This window comes from Helicoverpa zea, chromosome 9 (genome assembly GCF_022581195.2).
Source record: "Helicoverpa zea isolate HzStark_Cry1AcR chromosome 9, ilHelZeax1.1, whole genome shotgun sequence".
In the NCBI taxonomy this organism is placed as follows: Eukaryota; Metazoa; Arthropoda; class Insecta; order Lepidoptera; family Noctuidae; genus Helicoverpa; species Helicoverpa zea.
In genome coordinates, this window is record NC_061460.1 from 9213570 (window position 1) to 9234666 (window position 21097).

Sequence of the window (21097 nt, forward strand, 5' to 3'; positions counted from 1 at the left end):
TATGATAATTGATAAAATTTAATGAATGAATAGTAATTACACCACAGAAGGACGTATATGCACTTTATAGAAACTGCAAAGCCTTGCTTAGAAGATCAAAATATTTAAAGAATTAAAGGCACTGTAAAGATTTGGAAAAATTGATAAATTGTATTAGCATTTTGGTTCCAAATTTATTAAATTGAAATCAGATTGTATTCAGTACATTAAGATTTATTATTTGTGTTTATTTTGGCTTTGCTTACAGATAATTAGTCCTATCGAGAATAACAGTCATTATTTAATTCCGAATGAATTCTGATGTCTGTGCTTTATATAATGATGGACATCACTTAAAGTCAACGTCATCTTAATGTCAGCAGTCAGTCAACAAAACAACTGTCAGTTTACAGTCGCTGTCGTAGTTCGTACGTACAAAATCGTTCATGTTCATGATTCATTGATAATTTGGATATGTTTTATTGACTACTGATAAACTTAGTCCCTTTATAAATAAATAAATAATTTGGATAATCAAGAGCACCATGTGCAAAGTGTTTTTTATGTGTGAATCAAACATTTGTGAAAAGTGAAACTGGAAAATCCAATGTTTTTATTTAGCCATGTAATTATTAATGAGGAACAATAAAATAAACGTATTGATCTAATTCAGTGTAGTGATTAGAATAAAATGAGCCACTCGTCGACTTCGGTTGCTGAGGGAACTGCTAGTTCTATCAGCAACATAGAAACTACGTCAGACACTGCGCAATTATTGAGCACTGAAGATCCCAGCACTTCTAATTTCACGCAACTTAATAAATCTGTGAATTTCGAGGTATGTGGAACGTTAACAATTAAAATTACAATCAGACTTTTAGTGCACTGTATGTATTTATTTTTAATTTAATGATTACCTAATTCTGTCAGTGTAACTTAGCTATTAAATATCACACGGTTTGTTTAAAATTAGTCATTGGCTTATGACCTCTTTGTGTAATCAATAGTTTAGAAATACAATGTCACATGATATGTAGATAAAATAATTTGATTTGAACTGTGTAGGACTCGGATGATGATGAATTTCATGGCAGCCATGGAGTTCGGAGAAGGCAGCCCCCACAGAAGATTGAGCCAGGGTCCATGAATGTACTTTCTGCTAAATATGAAGTAAGTATTTACACTCAAAATTATGTATATGTATGACTATATTCCCGGTATCAGTGGGACAGTATTTCTGACTGTTTATTTTTTATACTAATGTAAAAAAAATAATAGTGAAAAAAAAATGTGTTAAAAACTATTTGAAAAAATTTGAATATATTTTTTAAATTCCTTTCAGAGTTTGGACTATGACACATGTGAGAACCACTTACTCCTTGACGAGGAACGGAAAAGAGGTTATGCTTTTATAGTCTGGAAGGACATAGCCCGGTGGTTCATCATACTGCTGATTGGCATAATCACAGCTCTAATAGCTTTCTTTATAGACATCTGTATAGAAGAATTCTCAAAGATAAAATACAGGGAGCTGAAGAAATGTATCCTTTATAAAGTGTTTAAATGATTTATCATCTTGCTAGTAGGTATGTATGGGGAAATCCTTCAGTGTTTCCTGATTTCCTCTTACCATACTCTGCTGTTATAATAATAATTTTGTTGTTGTAATTGTTATCTGATAAAATACTTTCCAAAATGGTTTTTTAAAGGACATTAATTGTTATCTCACTAATGACATCAAGAGAGAAATGTTTTCCTTAATTAACAAAAAGGAATAAAAAAATACCTAATTGAAAAAATTATCTTCCTCATTAATTAAAATTAATATCAGAACAATAAATGAACCGTTCCATCCAGTATTTCACATTAACATTACAATGAATTATATAATTAGGTATACAAGAGTTAATGATTTCCATGACTAATTATTTAATTGCCAAACAGCTGTAGACACATACGTGATACAAGATAGACTGTACATTCCTTATTTGCTGTGGGTGTTATCAAACATATGCATTGTGTTTATTGGATCCATGCTTGTTGCATATGTTGAGGTAAGTAGGTAGTTGTTAGTTTACTATCTCAAATTGATTGTGCCATTTTACTCGAGTTTTATGCATGATATTTTTGCTATCTATTCGAAAATGTCAATGTTTTGTCACATGCACTTTTTTGCAGTAAACTGAATCTGTATGTTTATGTAGTTGGGATGGTTATTTATTGAGTTTTGGGTCCCAAGAAGGTGTTTAGGACACCCAAGTGATGAGTAAATAAATCAATTCTCAAAATGTAGTCATCATATTAAAGTAAAATGTATGTAATTAGTAATTATACTGCAAATATAATAAATTAGTCAATGGAAGTACACAACATTACTATTCCCTATAGTGATAAATATACACAATTCCTACTAAAACCGTGAACAGCAACATATTCAACCAAACATCTACTTCCTGGTACTTGTAAACAAAGAGCAAAACTGTAGAATAACTATCTATTCTCTAAAGAAAATTGAACTCTATTCAAAAGCAATAAGGTTAACTATCCCAAAACAAAGTACCTACTTATAAAGAACATTATTTCAGCCTGTAGCAGCCGGAAGTGGTATTCCCCAAGTGAAATGTTACTTAAACGGCGTCAAAGTTCCGCGGGTGGTTCGCATCAAGACCCTTATTGTGAAAGCAGTTGGTGTCATCACAGCAGTTGTAGGGGGCCTAGCTGGAGGCAAGGTGAGCTCGTTAAACTAGTTTGTATGTCATATCTAGCTTGTTGTATGTATATCTGTATGTTTGTAACGTTTTCTTTTGTTTTGTTGTGTGAATATGAATGTCACTTGTTTTACGGCTTGTTCTTTAAAACCAGTATTATTGTTCTTTTTATTTCAGTTGTTTTTTATGGACTCTTTATTTGTGTACACAATGTATTGTGATAATATTCACTTTTAAATTCGTCCTTGACCAAAGGAAATTGACCCAAAATTTTCCTTGCAACCCTAGCAAGCCCAGAAAATCGTTTTTTTTTTTGAAAGATTATATTTATGCATTTATTTAGAACTTTTTTTATTCTTTCTTTGCCTTCTACACAACACTTTCTCGTTCAGGAAGGGCCTATGATCCACAGTGGCGCCGTCGTCGCGGCCGGCATATCGCAAGGCAAGAGCACGACCTTCAACAAGGACTTCAAGATATTCCAGTACTTCCGCGAAGATCATGAGAAACGGGACTTCGTGTCGGCGGGAGCGGCCGCCGGTGTGTCCGCCGCTTTTGGGGCTCCTATAGGTAAAATGGTTCACAGATCAGTCATATAGTGAAATTCCAGTTTAATCTGAAGTCACTTCTAGTACCTACTTAAAGTTCGCTCTGGAAAAGTAGATTTGAATTTCGGAATCTGTTTAACAAATATCATCATCTGGATTTAGGAGGATGCAATTATATTCCACGCCGTGGTTACTGCTTTACTAGCATATGGCCTTCCTCGATTCATAGACCAAAAGTTACTGAGATTAGAGCCATCAAGCAAACTCTTCAACTTTTTAGAACTAGTGTGAATAGATCGTATTATTCAATGCAGATAACAAAAACTGCTACTGCTTGATTACTCGCAGCCTATCTTCATAACCATTATATTTCCAGGTGGAGTCCTCTTCTCATTAGAAGAAGGCACCAGTTTCTGGAACCAGGCTCTGACATGGCGGACGTTCTTCGGCACCGTGGTGTCGACTTTCACTCTCAACTGCGCTCTATCTGCTTATCATGGCCGCGCTGGAGAACTCAGTTTTCCTGGTAAGTTTGTATTTATTTGTAGTAGGATACCGATACATGATTGGGTTATCTACTTTTTATTTGCTGACAGGTCAAATCGAATAGTTTTTATTGCTTTTATTTGTATTTTTCGATGTATGCGCAGACGCAGACGGTTGGCCTTAGTATGAAGCTTTTTGATGTGATTTTCGCACGAAATCGCTCTAAAATGTATAGGTAGTTGAATTAATAAGAACTCGTCATTTATCTCGCCTTCAAAGTGCTTTATTTAACATAAGTATATATGTACTTTTGATATACCATTAACTTAAATTATAATGTTATATTTTGAATAAGTTGGCATTCTGCAACTGCCAATCGCGGAATGTGCGGTCGGCAGTTGTATTCGGCAGCTAGCATTATATATAATTATATATATAATTATAGTTTTCTACTAATTATCTAGCTTTATGAAAATGTTCCTCTTATTTCTCATTTCTAGGTCTCCTAAACTTGGGTAAGATGGAGCCGTTCCCGTTCCAGTTCTACGAGCTGCCTGTGTTCATGTTCTTCGGCGCTGTGGGCGGCATGCTCGGCGCTCTGTGGAACTATATCAACTATAGACTCACCGTTTTTAGGCTAAGGTAAGCATCTATGTATAATATTATAAGGTCTTAAAATCCAATATTGCGATTGAGTGGTGGAGACCAGGGTATCCTGACAAACAGACTTTAGCTTTAGTTTAGATTCCCAAAAGCTTAATGATAATCTTAAATGCATACATATTCTGGTCAGAAAAATACTTAGCATTACAAAAAGCGCGCAATAATATAATAAATGAAAAATACTTTCTCCTATTTTTATTCACTTCACTAACATAATATACAACCTAGGCTGATTAAAAATTTAATTTGAGATTACCGGTAATTTTGATTTTTCAATTTAGTTTTTACCTTAATATATACATTAATGAGTCTATTTACTCCTTATATTTTTACTGTGTCACATGTCACATCATAGATATTACTTCCCCCCCAGGTATATAGGAAGTCCATGGTTGCGCGTGGTAGAAGCCTGTCTAGTGGCGGCTGCGAGCGCTACCTGTGGCTTCCTCATGATGTTCCTGCTGAATGACTGCCGACCCCTCGGAGAGGATCCCACTAAAGTACCCTTACAGGTATCAACTTTAATAACAAAAAAAACGCATTAAAATTGATCATCTGTTTGGGAGCTACGATGCAACATACACACAGACGTCAAACTTATAACACCTCGTCGTTTTTGCGTCGGTGGTTAAAAAAGTCTTAAATTGACAAAGATTGCACTTTTGCAGTGTTGACAAGGGTTGTTTGCTCTTGCCAAGACCTCTGGCAATGAGTTTCGGTTTCACCAGCGTACCATGTTAACTAATCCGCTAATATGTAGCCTGTAGCTTTCCTCTATAAAGATTGAAAGATTTCAAACGTGTTCTGTAATTCCTGAGGGCATTGAAACAAAAATCTCTTTAGCTATACACTTTCAGTTTTTCCCATAATCAGATTCATAGAGAGATAAATAGATAGTAAATAAACTGAAACGTTGCATTGTGGTGTGCAGAAGATAGAATCCACCATTCAATCATTTTGCAAGTTTCCAAAGTTTTTATAAGTTATAAAATTCGGTTCACTAATCTAAACACTCTTTTCAGCTATACTGCGCAGACGGCGAATACAATGCTTTAGCGGCGATCTGGTTCCAAACGCCCGAAGCTTCAGTCCGATCCTTCCTCCACGACCCAATAGGTTCATACAAGCCCTGGTCTATCCTGGTGTTCGTTGTATGTTACTTCCTACTGTCTACCTGGACCTTTGGCTTGTCAGTGTCTAGTGGACTGTTCATACCGAATTTGTTGACCGGGGCCGCGTGGGGAAGATTGCTGGCGATTTTGATACAGTATATGCTGCCTTCTAATGTGAGTTGGTATTTTGTTAATGGAATGTATTGACTTTGCTTTATGATAAACTTGGTTCAAGGTCACCGACTTCTCAAACGTTAGTTTTTCTTAAAACAATTACTTATATTGTTTGCTACGAATTTTCACGTTCAATTTTCAAAATAAACAGTTTTTTAATAATATTGGACGTTTAGACCTTAGTACCCACGATGTGAATAATAATTGATGTGTGCTCTAATTTTGAAAGTCTTGTTACTATAGTTCGGCCATTCAGAGAATGCGTTCCTGACACGTCGCGATTGAACTGACGACGTAACTACATTCATTGATTATTGATATAATAATGTTGTTTTAATGCTCCTCAATTGTTAAAACGGTAAACAACCAGCAAAAATATTTTTATCGTAACTGCAACGCCATTGCAAAGTTACGTCGTCAGTTCAATCGCGACGTGTCAGGAACGCATTCTCTGAATGGCCGAACTATAAAGTTAGTATGTGTCATAGTAACATCCATTAACTTGCTTTATACATATTAAAACCATTTCTAAAAGTCTTCAAAGTTTAAGGTCTATATGTTTTGTACTTAAGTACAAGAAGTTATATAATATTATTTTTCACAGACAATCAACCCAGCGAAATACGCGCTCATAGGTGCGGCTGCCCAACTGGGCGGAGTTGTGCGCATGACGATATCTCTCACCGTCATTATCATTGAGACTACAGGACAGATATCAAACGCGTTACCTATCATCATTACCTTGGTGGTGGCCAAGTGGACCGGAGACTTCTTTAATGAGGTAAAATACTAATATTATAAACGTGAAAGTTTGTATGTTTGGATGTATGTACTCAAAACTACTTGAAAGATTTTGATGATGACAGTAACGTACCTAGTATATCAGAGTGATACCTGGGCTATTTAAGCTACGATTTATCCGAGAGCGGAGGAAAGAGTTCCCTCGTTACATCTTTGGCAAAACCTAGTTTTATTTAAATGTCTAATATTCGCGTAAGTGTCAGAAATCATGGCAGAAAATGAGCCCAGCGTAATACAGTTCACATCAAATAAGTTTGCCCTTGCGAATTGATTTCACACAAATTGAATCACTTACAATAAAGTTCAATGATCTTCAACTTTATTCTTTATTCCCAGGGTATCTACGACATCCACATACAATTAGCAGCAGTGCCTCTCCTACCATGGGAACCGCCGCCATTAGCCCACAATATCTACGCTTCCGAAGTGATGTCGCATCCAGTATTCACGCTGAGGACCGTTGAGAATGTCGGCCATATTGTCGAGTTGCTGAAATTAGTGTCCTACAATGGATTCCCTGTTGTTGATCCGCCGTTGGCTGACGATGTAAGTTTTTAATAAATATGAAGCTGGTATTCATAGAAAAATTTGCCTCTTTGGAGACCAGCTTAGCCGAGCGCCTGTTCTGTGTCTGGACATAAGTCATCATGATTTGTGTTTTTTTTTTTATTTGGGCCATTTAATCAAATTACTAGTGCTTAATAAAGTACATATTAAATAGTTCTAGGTAAACTTAAAAGCCGCTCGCAACTAACTTCAAGACACAGGTGCGCGTACGTATCCATATTGTTCTCTAAAACCTTTAAAATGGTTTCTGTGCAATAATCTCGCGCGATATTCCGAGCTGCCATTAAGCTTGATAATAGAATTTTACTTGTAACTTACACTTGTTTTAAGGCTTCTTCGATTGATAATAAAATTAATTCCCCATTTTAGCTGGAAGTGACAACATACAAGCGGCTACGAGGCATGATACTGCGCTCGCAACTGATCGTGCTCATACAAAACAAGCTTTACAACGAGAACGCGAACACCACGTGGTCGAACTTCAATGTCGACATGAATATGTTTAGGAAGGAGTACCCTCGGTATCCTTCTATTGATGAGGTAAGATCACTGTTTTTACAATAATTAAAAGATTCTTAATTGTATTGAACCTTATTTTTTAGATAAAAAGTTCAAAATACATTAAAGAAATTGGACAGATTGTAACAGCTTGGTTGCTGCCATCTGTACTTGAAAAATATATGGATGCTTTTACGGACAGGATTCGCTTGTTATGTATTTGTTTATCGTCAATGAACTTGGAAAGACAAGCTCTAAATTTATCCATAAGGTTTCTTTATGTGTACTAGATAAAATTAGATAGGTACCTATAGATTAAATTTTTCTTTTCGTCAATTCCTGTTCTCCAAAAAAGTCTTCATTAATTTTTCTTCTATTGTACCCATAGTTAGACATAGCAGAATGGGAGAAGACTTGCACGATCGACCTGCGTCCGTTCATGAACCCTTCGCCTTATACTCTGCCGCATCGAGCGTCACTGCCGCGTTTGTTCAGGCTGTTCAGAGCACTGGGTTTGAGACATCTACCTATTGTCAATGATGTCAACGAGGTAATTACTTATATCATAGATGATAAAATTATGATGCTGTTTTTGATTCATTATCATAGGATTTAAAGAATTTCCTGGAATGTCGAAAACAGAATTAGTCTAATCATGTTTTGGGCTTCCCCAATTTTCAAATGGCATTTCCTGCACAACACATAAATATAGTAACATGAAATAGGTATTATAATTCTTATGTTAATCGGGATGATTATAAATTGTTACAGGTAGTAGGTATGGTCACTCGGAAAGATATTGCAAGATATCGAGTGTGGAGACACCGAGGACACATGGGAATGGAAGAGTTAATACTTTCTAGTGAAATCTAACACATTAGTTACAAGTGTCCGACCAAAGAAACAACATTGACAAACTGTCTTGACAAAAATAAGCCACTTCAAGTGCGACAGCATAAAATTCATGCTCGAAACCAAAGATTGTATAAAACATTTGAGTCTCTAGCGATAGTTTGACATGGGGCAGCAAAGTCCTACTTATAATTCTAGCTACAAACAAACCTTTACATGAGTGGACTTTGATAAAAATTAGTGAAATTAATCAAAATGACAAAATATTATTTTCTTATGATTTTTTTATGAAATACCTAGGTATAACTAGTACAGCTTTACTTGTGATAATTAAAATTATTTAAATTCAATCAAAATGATGATTTTATTTATGAAATATTTGTTTTTTTTTTAGGTTGAAGCCTAGGTGTCATTTAGTACTTCATTACTTGATTGATATCTCTAGAAAATGTATTAGAAACCAAAAACATAGGCAGTCAAGTGATCTTATGATAATTTTGTACCTATCACCATAGAACTTAATGTGGAAAGTATTTGTGTAGATTAGTTGATTTCAGTTTGCATAATACCTAGTGTTTTAGAAGATTAGACCGTGAATTTAATGATGATTAAACACACTGCTGTCTTGTTTCCAATTAAAGCAACTCAAGCATGAGCATGTTGTAATGATTATAAAAAGTGATGATTGTATATATTTTTTACTGATGTGATATTTTTGTTAAGATTTAGATCAATTACTTGGAATGTATAAAATTAATGCAATCATTATGAAAATTATTATGAATTATTATTTGCGACACTATTGTGATAATTATAGTGCTAAGATTCTATGTGTTATCAATAAAAATGTTTATAAAGAAAGACATTTATTTTTACTTTAACATATCAATAAGCATAATTTACAAGACCCTTAGCATACTTAATTTATAAAATAAAGCTATTGTATCTTCAAGGCGGTGTATTGCTCCAAAGAGTACATTTAATTGGTTGTATAGCGCTAGTTGTTTTCAAACAGTTCCCAGCCGATACCGGACCACAAGTTGAAGAACAAAATCACTGGCAATATGACCAACAGTATCAGTAAATAGTTAACTATTTCATCCATCATAATACTTATTTGCGCTGGCCTTTTTTAACATTTATTTTTGTTAAATAAATAGGTAACACAATTTGTGCGCGTATGACAACAACATAACCTATGATGTTTCAGTTTGACACTGACAGCTTCTATGGTGAGTTTTCTTGTCGATGTCAATGATGTCATAGCCATGATCATAGCCAAAGATTTTGTAATTTTACGTGTATTTTTTACCCTGCCTACGTGCAAAGCAGTTTTACGAGACGGCTTAAGCTAGAAGAAAAGGCTTCTTATGCTAGCGACGGGGAAATATTTTTACTAGCGGTTTCACACATTTTCAGATGGTAGATAGGTTCCCGCGGATAGTGTTATTCTTACAAAAAGCTATACTACTGCGTAGTTCTATCAAAATAAATCTAATAGTTCCTGAGAATAGAGCATTAGATCAAACAATCTCTTCAGTTTTGTCATATTAGGAATATTGAATTCGTTGTAATCTTAATTGTTGGTCTATTGACTATTGTAAACATTTTACTTGTGAAAACACACTAGTTTTTAATGAGTCATTTATTGACAAACTCGTCCATAATTAGTTACAATACTTAATGTTATGTTAAACATTAGTACACAATTATAAATTAATTCGATTGCTATAAAACGTTTAATTAATATAAACAGTCACACAAAAACAAACAGGCAAATAACGTCAAGAAAATCGTCGCATATCAGATAACTAGACGGCCGTTAAAAAAATCTAAATAAGACATAATAGTAGCCTGACTAATATTATAATTTAACAATAAAATTCATTATTACAGGAGAAACAAAAAATATAAAGTCATAAGTTTATCTTTGTATGAATTAAACAAACATGGAGTTATGGCATATTCACTGCACTTAATTTCCTACATAAGTAAAATATACTATTTTTTAGAAAACATGCTAAATGAAGTCTTTCATGTTTGTATTACTTGCACAAGATATTCAACCGAGATATTCCAAAACTAAAAACTTAATACAGTAACATAATCAGTCCTAAAAATAGAATATATTAAACTATCTTAAATTATATTCAAACATAAATCAAACGAGATATAATCACAAATTATAAGTATGGAAAAGGCAACTGATGGCTTGTTGAGCGTCTTCGAAGTAACGTGGTTTATCAACCCTGGCAATACCGTAGTCGGGTTCTAAGGCTGGCAACACAGTAACTTGGCCTGTACATAGGCTCATGTTTAACGATTGGTTGCTTGTATGGGAGATAAATCTCGATGGCTGTGGGGTACTGAATTTACTTTTCATACTGTTGGTCGTCATTCTTTTGTTTCTGTCGACGTTACCCTTTATTGACACTAGCATACGATGGTTTTCGGGCTGGTTCAGGAGCTCTGTTAAGTCCTTTGAACAAAGATAATGAAACTTTTATTAGTTAAAAACATGAAGTCCAAACAAGTTAAAATATTGCGATACTATAATGGTTCGCAAGTTTCAATAGCATAGTTACCGAGTATGAAAACTGATCAAGTCAGGAAGAAATAAGTTAATTATAAAGTTACCATCCTTACCTTTTTAACGTTTTCATACTTTGCAAACAACCACAAATATGTAGCCATGATACAGAACATCTGTGTTTCAGTTTTGCTGAATCTCCACATGAATTTCAGGATTGGCGGTATGCGATCCCTCTGCAATTAGAATAAGATGATTATAAGGGCTGTTTGAAATTGGACGTTTGAACAAAACGCGTATTGCGGCAACACTCATAAACGATCGACTCATAAATGGTGTTCTAATTCTCGCATATTTTTATTCTATTTACTTAAATTCACTTTTTTATTTTTGCGTATTTTCTTTTTTTTTGTGCTAATCAACATATATTATCTACCCAGCCATACCCTACCATGTTAACATGATATAAAAGTAAATAACTATCATTACTTACCAAGTATATCTTCGGTCCTGTGACTCGATACCGAGTCAGGTTGACAAGTATGGCAGAGGCAGATGTGAGCACTTCTATGCTAGAAATGGATCTGTTTGTTACCGACATGTATGTGTACACACGATGGACAATGGCCGACGCATTGTCGTTGTACATCATCGGGAATACTTCTGTTAGTAATTCTGAAATAAATACGATTAATTAGTTATAATTTAGTGGAAGAGGAAGACAGAAACGATGGATGGATTGTGTGAAAGTAGATATGGTAAGAAAGAATGTTACTTGTGAGATGACGGCAGATAGAAGAGTATGGAAGAAGAAAACATGCTGCGCCGACCCCAAATAAAATTGGGATAAGGGCAGGAGGATGATGATGATGATAGTTATAATTTTTATGGCTAATTTCACTTTTAACTGCTAAAGTCTCTGATAGATCAGGAATTTAGCTGACAGATCAATTTTGGTTTCACAGGTCTCCGATAGCAATATCTTGCAGAAACTCAGCCCCGGATCTAGGGGGGGGCAAACCGGGGCCTGTGCCCCGGGCGGCAAATTTAGGGGGCGGCAAAACTCACACTTCACAGACCAATGGATAACTAATTTTGACCACGGAAAAATTAACGGTTAAATAAAAATAGCACAAGTACAGCCATTTCATGGCCACATCAACTTGACCGATACCCTGAGCGCCGAGTGAGACATGCTGCATGACTGCACGAACATTTATTATTCACGAGGCGAAGTTTTAGCAAACTAAAAAATTATTTGCGATCATCTATGAGCCAGGAATATCGCATATTTATTTTTATTTTAAATCTTACATTACAGATTACTGTAATAGTTACCTACAGCGCCATATTAACCTATGGTGCAAGGTGTGCGAATAACCCGGGCGCCTCGGTCTCAGGGGCGCCCCGGGACGTCCCACCACCAGGAATTTTGGATGAAATTACACCCGTTTGATAAGGAAGTTCCACATTGTATCACGATACTGACAAGCGAAGTTCCTAAAAAAGTCGCCTTCGCTTTGTTTGATTGATCATTTTGATTATTTTTTACTTTTAACATCCTCCAACTAAGTAAAAAAATTCTCGCTCGCTACGCTCGCGGTTAAATGACAATGTATGTCCTGTTTTTCTGATTGTTTATTATTTTTATTGACTCGGTCGTCGGTCATTGATTCGGTCTCTAATCACGTTTTCTTTTTATTTGTACGTAATTCCCAGTTTAATTTGTGAGTCTTGTTCGCGCTCGCTTCGCTCGCAAAATATTGTACATACATTGCCTTGATAACTTCGTAAGTCAAGTCCACACTGTCTTATCTTTTATAAGTCAAATGTAGAAAGGATGTTTTTTATGGAGTCCTCAAAACCACAAAAAGTTTGCGCTTCCGACTGCTTGTTACTTTACAGCGCTTTTGAAAAATTTATTAACTTTTTGTGTCCCAAAATTGAAAAATTTGCGCGCTCGCTTCGCTCGCGCTACTTTTCACAATTGCATTGCTCTGTCTCGACTTTCATAACTTAAACCTGGCCAACAGTTTGAGCCTACAATGAATTGGACACATTTTTTAAGTCCTTTACCTACCAAAAAAGTGCACTTCATTCGAACGTTCTTATTTATATTCCTTGTAACTACTGTAAGTACTTCAATCCTTCTCCATGTGAGAGGAGGCCTGTGCCCAGCAGTGGGACGATAAAAAAAAAAAAGGCTGTAACAACAACAACAACTTCAATACATAGTTGGCGCTCGGGTGATGATTGCACCCAAGCGCTACATGAGCTAGAGACGGCCCTGCCTGCCTACATATTGATAGCTAATATTATATAGATGATAAAGGTGAAAATAAACATAAGTAGGTAGGCGGGGCGGCATTTTTCAGTTTTTGCCCCGCCTAATAAAAATTGAAGATCCGGGGCTGCAGAAACTATAGGCACCCTTTTTTCATTAACTACCACTAACTAACACTTTAGAACATGTAAATATTTACCAAGTGATCTGAAGGCCTTAATAACAGTCTCGATACAGCTGATATTACGCAGGACCTCCATAGCTTCTTCATTACGTTCCTTCATAGTCTCCTGGGTAGAATTCAGGCCTCCATCTCGCCATCTGCGTCTGATTGCCGCGACTCGCTTGTTGTGAGCAATATTTACTCTTGCTAAGTGACCGCGGAACAGCGCCTGAACATAAAATAGAAGTATTAGATTTTGAATCCTCTTTCGTTACAAATAAAGTCCATTAGGTGGTGAATAATTTACCTGAATTTTCGAAGCCGCCCAGTAAATCCTCTGCTCTTCCCTCGTCTTTTGAATGCGTTCTCGTTTCAACTGGATTTGTTTTCTCACTAAATACCCTCTAACGATAGCCTGGAACTTGACTATAATCCTTCTTTTCTGTACAAACTCGCAATGGATCAGTCTTGTTAGTAATTTTCCTCTCCATATTCTTTGAATAAATCTAACTCGGTCCATGTACCTCACGTACCAAGACCTTACAAGATAACGCCTTGCATATTTCTGTAGACAAACTGCTGCTGCAGTTCGTTTGGCCTTAAATGTTTCTCTTTGTTTTTTGAGCCTATACGCTGCTTGTAATGTCATCGCAGCAGAACGCAATCTGAAGAAGCGCCTTCTTTCAATGAAGGTCCTCACGTAGCTTTGGCATTTGATTATGGAAATCCTTGTATTAATATATCTTTTTTTTTCAGTTACCGTTAACTTGTATGAGCGATAGAATCTCTGAATGCAAAGTGTAGCTTCTCGGATAGCAATAAACCTCTTACGAGCTACTAACATTCTGACAACGGATTGAGTAAGAATTGCACTTTCTTTCAGTTTCAAAAATTCATGGCGACATACGACGCGTTTCTTCGATGCGATGTACCAGTTCTGTATTTTCCTTGCCGCTTCATTCTCTCGAATAATGCGTGCGGTTTTATTTACTCGGTACCTATTTTGAACTAATAAAACTGCCTCTCGCAACTTGTTATATTCATTTTGAATTCTTCTTGTTTCTCGAATAAGCCTGAACCGTTGTTGGATTAAGATTACTGCCGATTTGATTCTATTGTATTCTGTTCTCTGAAGTTTGCCACATACGTGCGCCCTGAATCTTCTTTGGATGGTTATACAAGCATTGACCATATTTGTGTAGTTTTTCCTTTCTTTTAACATCAAACATTGTGCTCTATATTTCCTTTGAATTGTGATAGCTGCACATTTAACTTCTAAATATGATTTTCTTTCCTTTCTCATAGCCAGCAGAGCTCTAAACCTAGTTTGTAAAACAACAGCCGATCGTTTCAAAGTAAGATAAGCTTGTCTTTGTTTCTTGCCTTCTAAATAAGCTCTATAAAACCTCTGAATTGTAATGCATTGTTTTAGTAGCGTGGTGTAGCGTGTTCTTTCCACTTTCATTAATCTTTGAGCCCTAAATCTACGCTGAATGTTCAAAGTTGCATTTCGCCACATCAAGAATGCCTTTCGTTCCCTCCTCATTGCTAATTTAGCTTTGTACTTTTGTTGCAATAGAACTACTAATTGTTTTACCCTCAAGTATTGTTCCCTTTCTGCTCTCATGGCACAAATAGCTCTATATCTGCTCTGTACAGAAGATACTGCTTCCCGAAGACGTAAATACTCTTGTCTGGTCTTCTCAGTTTCTTTATAACGTTTATAATGATCAGCGATCGCCACGGCTGCTTTCTTTATTTCTAAGTATGTTGCTCTTTGTTTCTTGGTTTCTAAATGAGATCTATAATATCTCTGAATGGTGACTGTGGAAGTTTTTAGTATAATGAACTGTTGTCTTACAATTTTCATTTCAATATACGATCTGAAATACTTCTGAATGCGAATGGTAGCCGTTCTAATGCGCACGTACTCTTGTCTCTGTTTCTTACCAATAATATAAGCTCTATAGATTTTTTGTATAACTACACAAGCTTGTTTAGACTGCTGATATTGTTGTTGCACCTCTTTGCCCTTCTTGCAACTTCTGAACCAATTTTGGATTTTTGAAGCGGCTTGTTTTTGCTTTAGAAATTCTGATCTTTGCTGTCTGCCTAACACAAAGGCTCGATAGGCGTTTTGAATGACGGTACAAGATGATTTAATTTTCAGATATTCAGCTCTATGCAAACGCATTTTCATAAGGGCATTGTACCTACGTTGAAAGACTAATGTGGCTTGTAGGATCTTCGTATATTCTTCTCGGTGTTTCTGCATTAATTTTTGAGCTCTGTACCTTCGTTGGATCACAATCGCAGATTTCTTAAGTTTTTGATACTCGGATCTCTCTTTACGCATCAGTACTAAGTTTCTATAGGTCTTTTGCAAAATGATTGCAGCATTTCGCATCTTCAAATAGGCATCTCTTTGAATCTTAGCTAATACATATGTTCGGTAATATTGTTGAATTAGAATAGTTGAATTGCGAAGCTTTACATAGTCTTGTCTTGACTTCTTCATGAGGATATATGATTTAGTATACTTTTGTAGAACAATGGTGGCATTCTTGACTTGTAAGAAACTTTCTTTCTCTTGTTTCATTAATTGATGAGCTCTTACCCTTCTCTGGAGCGACATGATTAGATTTTTCTGTCTTAAGTACTCAGTTCTGCATTTATTACGTCTATAAAGTGCCTGTATTTTAATAGCACTGCTCCTAAGAGTCTTATATTCACTGCGATCTTTCCTCATTTGAATCAAGGCCCTGTAACGTTCTTCGATAGTTTTAACGGCTACCTTTAGTTTTAAGAAATATCTTCGTTTTTGAAGCATGCGATAATAGCTTTGAATTATTACAGCGCTTCTACGCTTTGTAGCGAAATCTTGCATTTCCTTTCTCATCAACAATTTGTTCCTATATCTCTGTTGGATGCAGATGACTGCTTGTTTGAGTCGGGTGTACTCTTTCCTTACAAGGAAACGCCTCACTAAGCTCTGTATCGTTACAATCCTCTTTAATTGTATCGTGTACTGTCTGACGCACAACCACCTTCTAACTTGGCATTGTAGGTGAATAGCCGCCTTACGTCTCAACTCTTCCCTTTCTGCTCTTAATTTCTCGAGAGTAGCTTTAGCTTCCCTCATCATGATCACAGACTTATACCACTCTTCGATCTTTAGAACACTCCTTTTCCATCTCAGAAGGCGACTTCGTTCAATCCACATTCTACAATACTTTTGTATAATAGTAGTAGCAGTTGTTATTTGTTGCATCTTCCACTCAACAAGGCGGTTGTATTGAATACGGCGCCACCAACATTGGATCACACTCGCAGCGTTAACTTGTTTCTGAAGTATCCTCTCAGCTTCCCTCTTTTTCTCAACAATGATTTCGTATTTCTTCCTCCACCAGGTCTGTATAACATTGGCGGCTTTCTCGAACAACGGAGCGCGGAAGACGTGAATGATTTGCCATAGAAGAGACAGCGTCTTTTCCCTGTGACCATCAGCAATGTCGTTGGAAGTGATTTCACCAACGATCGCGTAGTTAGCTTCTTTCAAAGCGTTCAGTGCAACTTGAACGTTATGGATCTTTTGCAGGCGAGATATAGCGGGTGTCCGGAGTTGATTCAACAATCCATCTTTCATCAATATTATCTCCATAACCTTCGTCAGCCTGACACCATCTCTTATATCCAAAGCTATATTGTGCACTGCATACTTGTATTCATCTAAATACGACTGTTTGTGGCTCACGACATATCCGAGCGGCCTAAGATGTTTCGTGATATCGCCTATACCGGCAATAAGTTCTCTAGTGAATCTTATGATAACTTCCCTGCTTTCTTTACACACTGCGTTCCTGCAGAAAAGGCACGGGTCATGTGATATGAGTTTTCTTTGCTTTGCTTGATCTAAGAAGAAAACAAGCATGAAAAACTTCTTGAGAGTAAATTTCTTGATCGCTTCCATATAAGCAGGAAGCAACATATTCGGGGCGTTAGATTTTGAGTGTTTATTTTTTAGGAAAGGATTTTTGAACATTCTCTGAATTATGAACGTAGTGAGCCCCTCGATATCGCTGTTGGAATGCAAAGGCAGAACCAGGCCATATATAGCTTCCAGTCCGATACGAAGCCACAACGGGTTGTATGACAACAACAACTCCATGATAATCTTTTGTAGACCGACGTCTAAGTGGAGATTTCTGTCAGTTCTTATAGCGATGAGTTTCTTATCTATTTGAGCAGTCAACTTTTGAAACACTATAGCGATTTCAGGGCTCATTAGTAAAGCTCTAGCAGATCTGCGGAGACTCTCCAGTCGGTGACTGTTGTGGTAAGCACTCGATACTTGTTCCTTGGTAGGCGCCGCCGGAACCTCTTTATTCCTGTTGTCAATCCACACCTTGCCCACATCTATTTTCTGTTCAACGTTACTTTCGAGATCAGCAGGTGGTGTCAAAATGCAGTTCAACCACCTCTTAAACTCCTTCTCAAACTTTTCCACGGCTTCTTCATCGTAAAAATATGTGGACGATAAAAATGGATCGACAGTCGTTGATTGCGAATACACATTATCAAACTGACTAACAGACATGTTTTGTACAGTACTTTTGTTAGTCTCAAACGTCGTGTTGGATACTTTACTGCAAACCGAATCCCTTCCCTTAACAGATGGCCTATTCTTAACGGCTTTCTTAACATGAGAAACAGGTATTTTCCAAAGATCCGGTTCAGCTCTAACGGCTTTTTTAGACCACGACTGTCTTTGACTTGTTGAAGGTGCAGTAGAAAATCTATCGTTAGCTTTGTCAAAAGTACGATTTATGGTGAAAGTAGACATTTGCTTATCTGTTCGGTCGAAAACCTGAGTGTCTGATAACTGCACACTCTCTTCAGGAATTGACTGCAGAGGCGGCGTGATGGATCTTGGAGGAGAACGCGTATCTACACGCAGGTCGTTTTGCCATACATTATGCTCGTAGGCATTTAAGAAATTTCGCTGGTCATAACTTTCTTTTTGGTGCTGGTACTCTCTGAAGAGAGCCTGTCTACACATCTTCGGTTGGTCTTTAAGAAAGAAGTGAGGTGGCTTCATCTCATAAATTTGATTAAAATTGGGCTCCATAGGTGTATTCGGCGACTCCTTGGTATAAGTATCGGAACTTAATTTAAAGTGTTCGTCAAATATTTCATGCGTGTCATTGTTTACTTTCGGGAAAGTTTTTCTTTCAGTGGAAAACCTTTGCGGGAAGAATGAAAGATCGCTGATGCGTGAGAATTCTGTGTTGATGCTGAAGTTGGGACTGTTGAATTCTTTAGGCGACGAAGTGTTGGGTTGCTTCTTGTTGGGTATATTGGGCGTTTCCATGTGGCTTTCTACTTGTGTGTGGTGGTTAACTGTCAGCCACTTATTTGGTGGCTGGGATGATGTTACACTAATAATGGAATGCGTCTGGTTTTCTTTGTTATAGGTATTACTTTCTAGGCTATCATCTAACTCACTTTCAGAGTTCATACTGAGTATAATTTGAGGTCCCTTATCAAGTTTGGGAGGCAATGCCTTCAACGGGGTAAAAGTTAGATTATCAAACATTTCTGTGCCAGAGAAATCAAATGCTTGTTTATTGGAGGGCTTTAGAACATTTTGAGGGACATTGTATCTATTGCTACTTGTGTAAGATTTTTCATATGTTTGTTGTAAGATGTCAGGCTTGCGCATATTGGAAAAAATCTCAGAGGTGTCAAAGTTAAAATCCACACTAGTTGGAGAGTCAAATGGGCATTTATCTGGGCGAGAGTAAGTAGAATAGTCATTAATGGACATGTTTTCCTTATCATAGACTTGAGCATACTTTTGTTGTGACTGTATGACATTGTAAGTCTTTTTAATTTGTGTTGTATTGTAGATGATTTCAGATTTTTTCTTGTACATAGTGACAGGAGATTTTTTTGTAGGCTTTTTCTTTATTTTACCTGGAGATATTTTGAAGCCTTTAGGTTGGACACCTTTTCCTTTTATATTCTGAAAAGAGTTATTGAATAATGTAGCTGAACTACTAGCAAAAAGATGTCTTCAATTAAGACTGTATATGTAAAACAAATTAAAGCGACTCAGTAGGCCTATCAACAGATTAAAAAAAATCATTTCAATTAGAGAATACAATTTAAAAATATCTACTAGCATTAATTTAGAAGGAAACTTTTATTTACTCCAGTGCCAATGCAATAAAATGAATATTAATAAATAATTAATACTCTTCTTTAATAACCCTCTTTTTCTTAATCCTGACAAAGTATATAAGCAAAGGAGAATTTTGAGTGTATATGTCACCGTAAGATTACAAACATCGTTAGATTACAATGTATCTCGAGAGATTGTAAACTGTCGAATTATTGTGAACCGTAACATCTGATTGCAATTTAACGCATTATTTTTCGCTATATTATAATCTATCGATGAGAAATTGTCAAATTGTCAACTGTCCGAAAGCTCTTCCTGATTGGTCAGTCTTTTTGTAAGATCGACCAATCACGACCAGTTGGTTTATCGTTCAAACTGCTTTTCTTTGTTTTTTTTTGTCCCAGAAAACAAAACTTCTGAATCAATTTGAAAAATTCTTTCGATGTTAGGAAGCTAGGCTACCCTTGAGTACAGTACGGGTACGGGCAGTAGGACGTGGGTGAAACCATGGAAAACATCGATATAAAATATGCTGAACTACCGGTCACTAAGTATAGTTACCTTAAATACTGCAACAGAATTGCATAAAATCACAAACTAAGAAAAACACTTACCACAACAGACTTGAGCACCACAATGACATCATAACGACCCCTGCTTTCATTAGTAAAGCGGATAGTCTCCCGGATACCAGTAGGTTGTGTTGGCGTCCACATCATGGTCAAACAGTAGCATGTTTCGGGTTCTACGACCAGCCATTCACCCGGCAAATGGATTACTAACCCTGGGGGCAGTGCTTTTCCCAATGTTATCTGTAAAAGGTGCATAAACATACATAAGTAGTAATATTGTCTATGAATTTATGGACTATTGGTGCTTGTATGATGTAAATTGAACATACTATCTTGATGTAATAATAAGAATGCATCAGAGAGTAGCCTTATTCAGTGAGTCACAACCACAAACAAAATCAGTTAATTTAATGTATAAACTAACAATTAAATAAGCTTGTTTTGAATATCACCAATTTACACCTACAATCAACTATTTGAAATGGGAGTCATACCTGTTGTACTTGCTTGGAGGGGTTGAACACCTCCAAGTTCCTCTCGCAAGATGATCCAATGAGGACATTGTCGAATACTACTTGCGGAGGCCTGGAAAACGGCGCCAATATAAGGCGGGGGCATTCTTCTTTGGGAGCCTCTTTCACAACATTTTGCGTACGACGTGCCCTTCGTATGTGCTCAGGAGTATTTTCAATCTATAAAAATACATAATTTCCGTTACGATTGCAACAAACGAGTGTAACATTTCAACAAATTCTTTTACACATAATATTTGATACATACTTGGAAAAACAGATTAGACATTTTGTAAGAGCGATGTATTGGTGATCACTTGATAAAATCACAGTTAAAGCTTTATTTCATCACTCATTTTAATCCAAAGTTTTATTTCTGGATAACAAACGAACTTTGATGCAAATTAAATTCAAACAATTTCAAACTTCAAACCGTTCATTCACCGTTTTTTTCATTGACTATC

At 36.4% G+C, this 21097-nt stretch overlaps 2 protein-coding genes across 2 annotated transcripts; one reads left to right on the plus strand and one right to left on the minus strand.

Annotated features, from left to right (window-relative positions):
- The first annotated feature begins 397 nt into the window (after window positions 1-397).
- Window positions 398-9249, plus strand: LOC124632949 (H(+)/Cl(-) exchange transporter 7). Its single transcript, XM_047167980.1, has 15 exons — window positions 398-817; window positions 1045-1149; window positions 1322-1520; window positions 1924-2033; window positions 2565-2708; window positions 3080-3257; window positions 3612-3761; window positions 4222-4363; window positions 4758-4896; window positions 5407-5670; window positions 6275-6451; window positions 6808-7017; window positions 7408-7578; window positions 7925-8086; window positions 8308-9249. The coding sequence occupies exons 1-15, from the start codon at window positions 671-673 to the stop codon at window positions 8407-8409; spliced, it is 2400 nt and encodes a 799-aa protein (XP_047023936.1). The 5' UTR covers window positions 398-670; the 3' UTR covers window positions 8410-9249.
- LOC124632948 (protein abnormal spindle) lies at window positions 9238-21058 on the minus strand. The gene is made up of 8 exons (XM_047167979.1): window positions 20902-21058; window positions 20616-20813; window positions 20164-20361; window positions 13673-19390; window positions 13402-13594; window positions 11412-11593; window positions 11035-11154; window positions 9238-10867 (listed from the first exon to the last, which is right to left on the minus strand). Exons 1-8 carry the CDS (start codon window positions 20920-20922, stop codon window positions 10565-10567), a joined length of 6933 nt encoding a protein of 2310 aa, XP_047023935.1. The 5' UTR covers window positions 20923-21058; the 3' UTR covers window positions 9238-10564.
- Window positions 21059-21097: the final 39 nt, after the last annotated feature.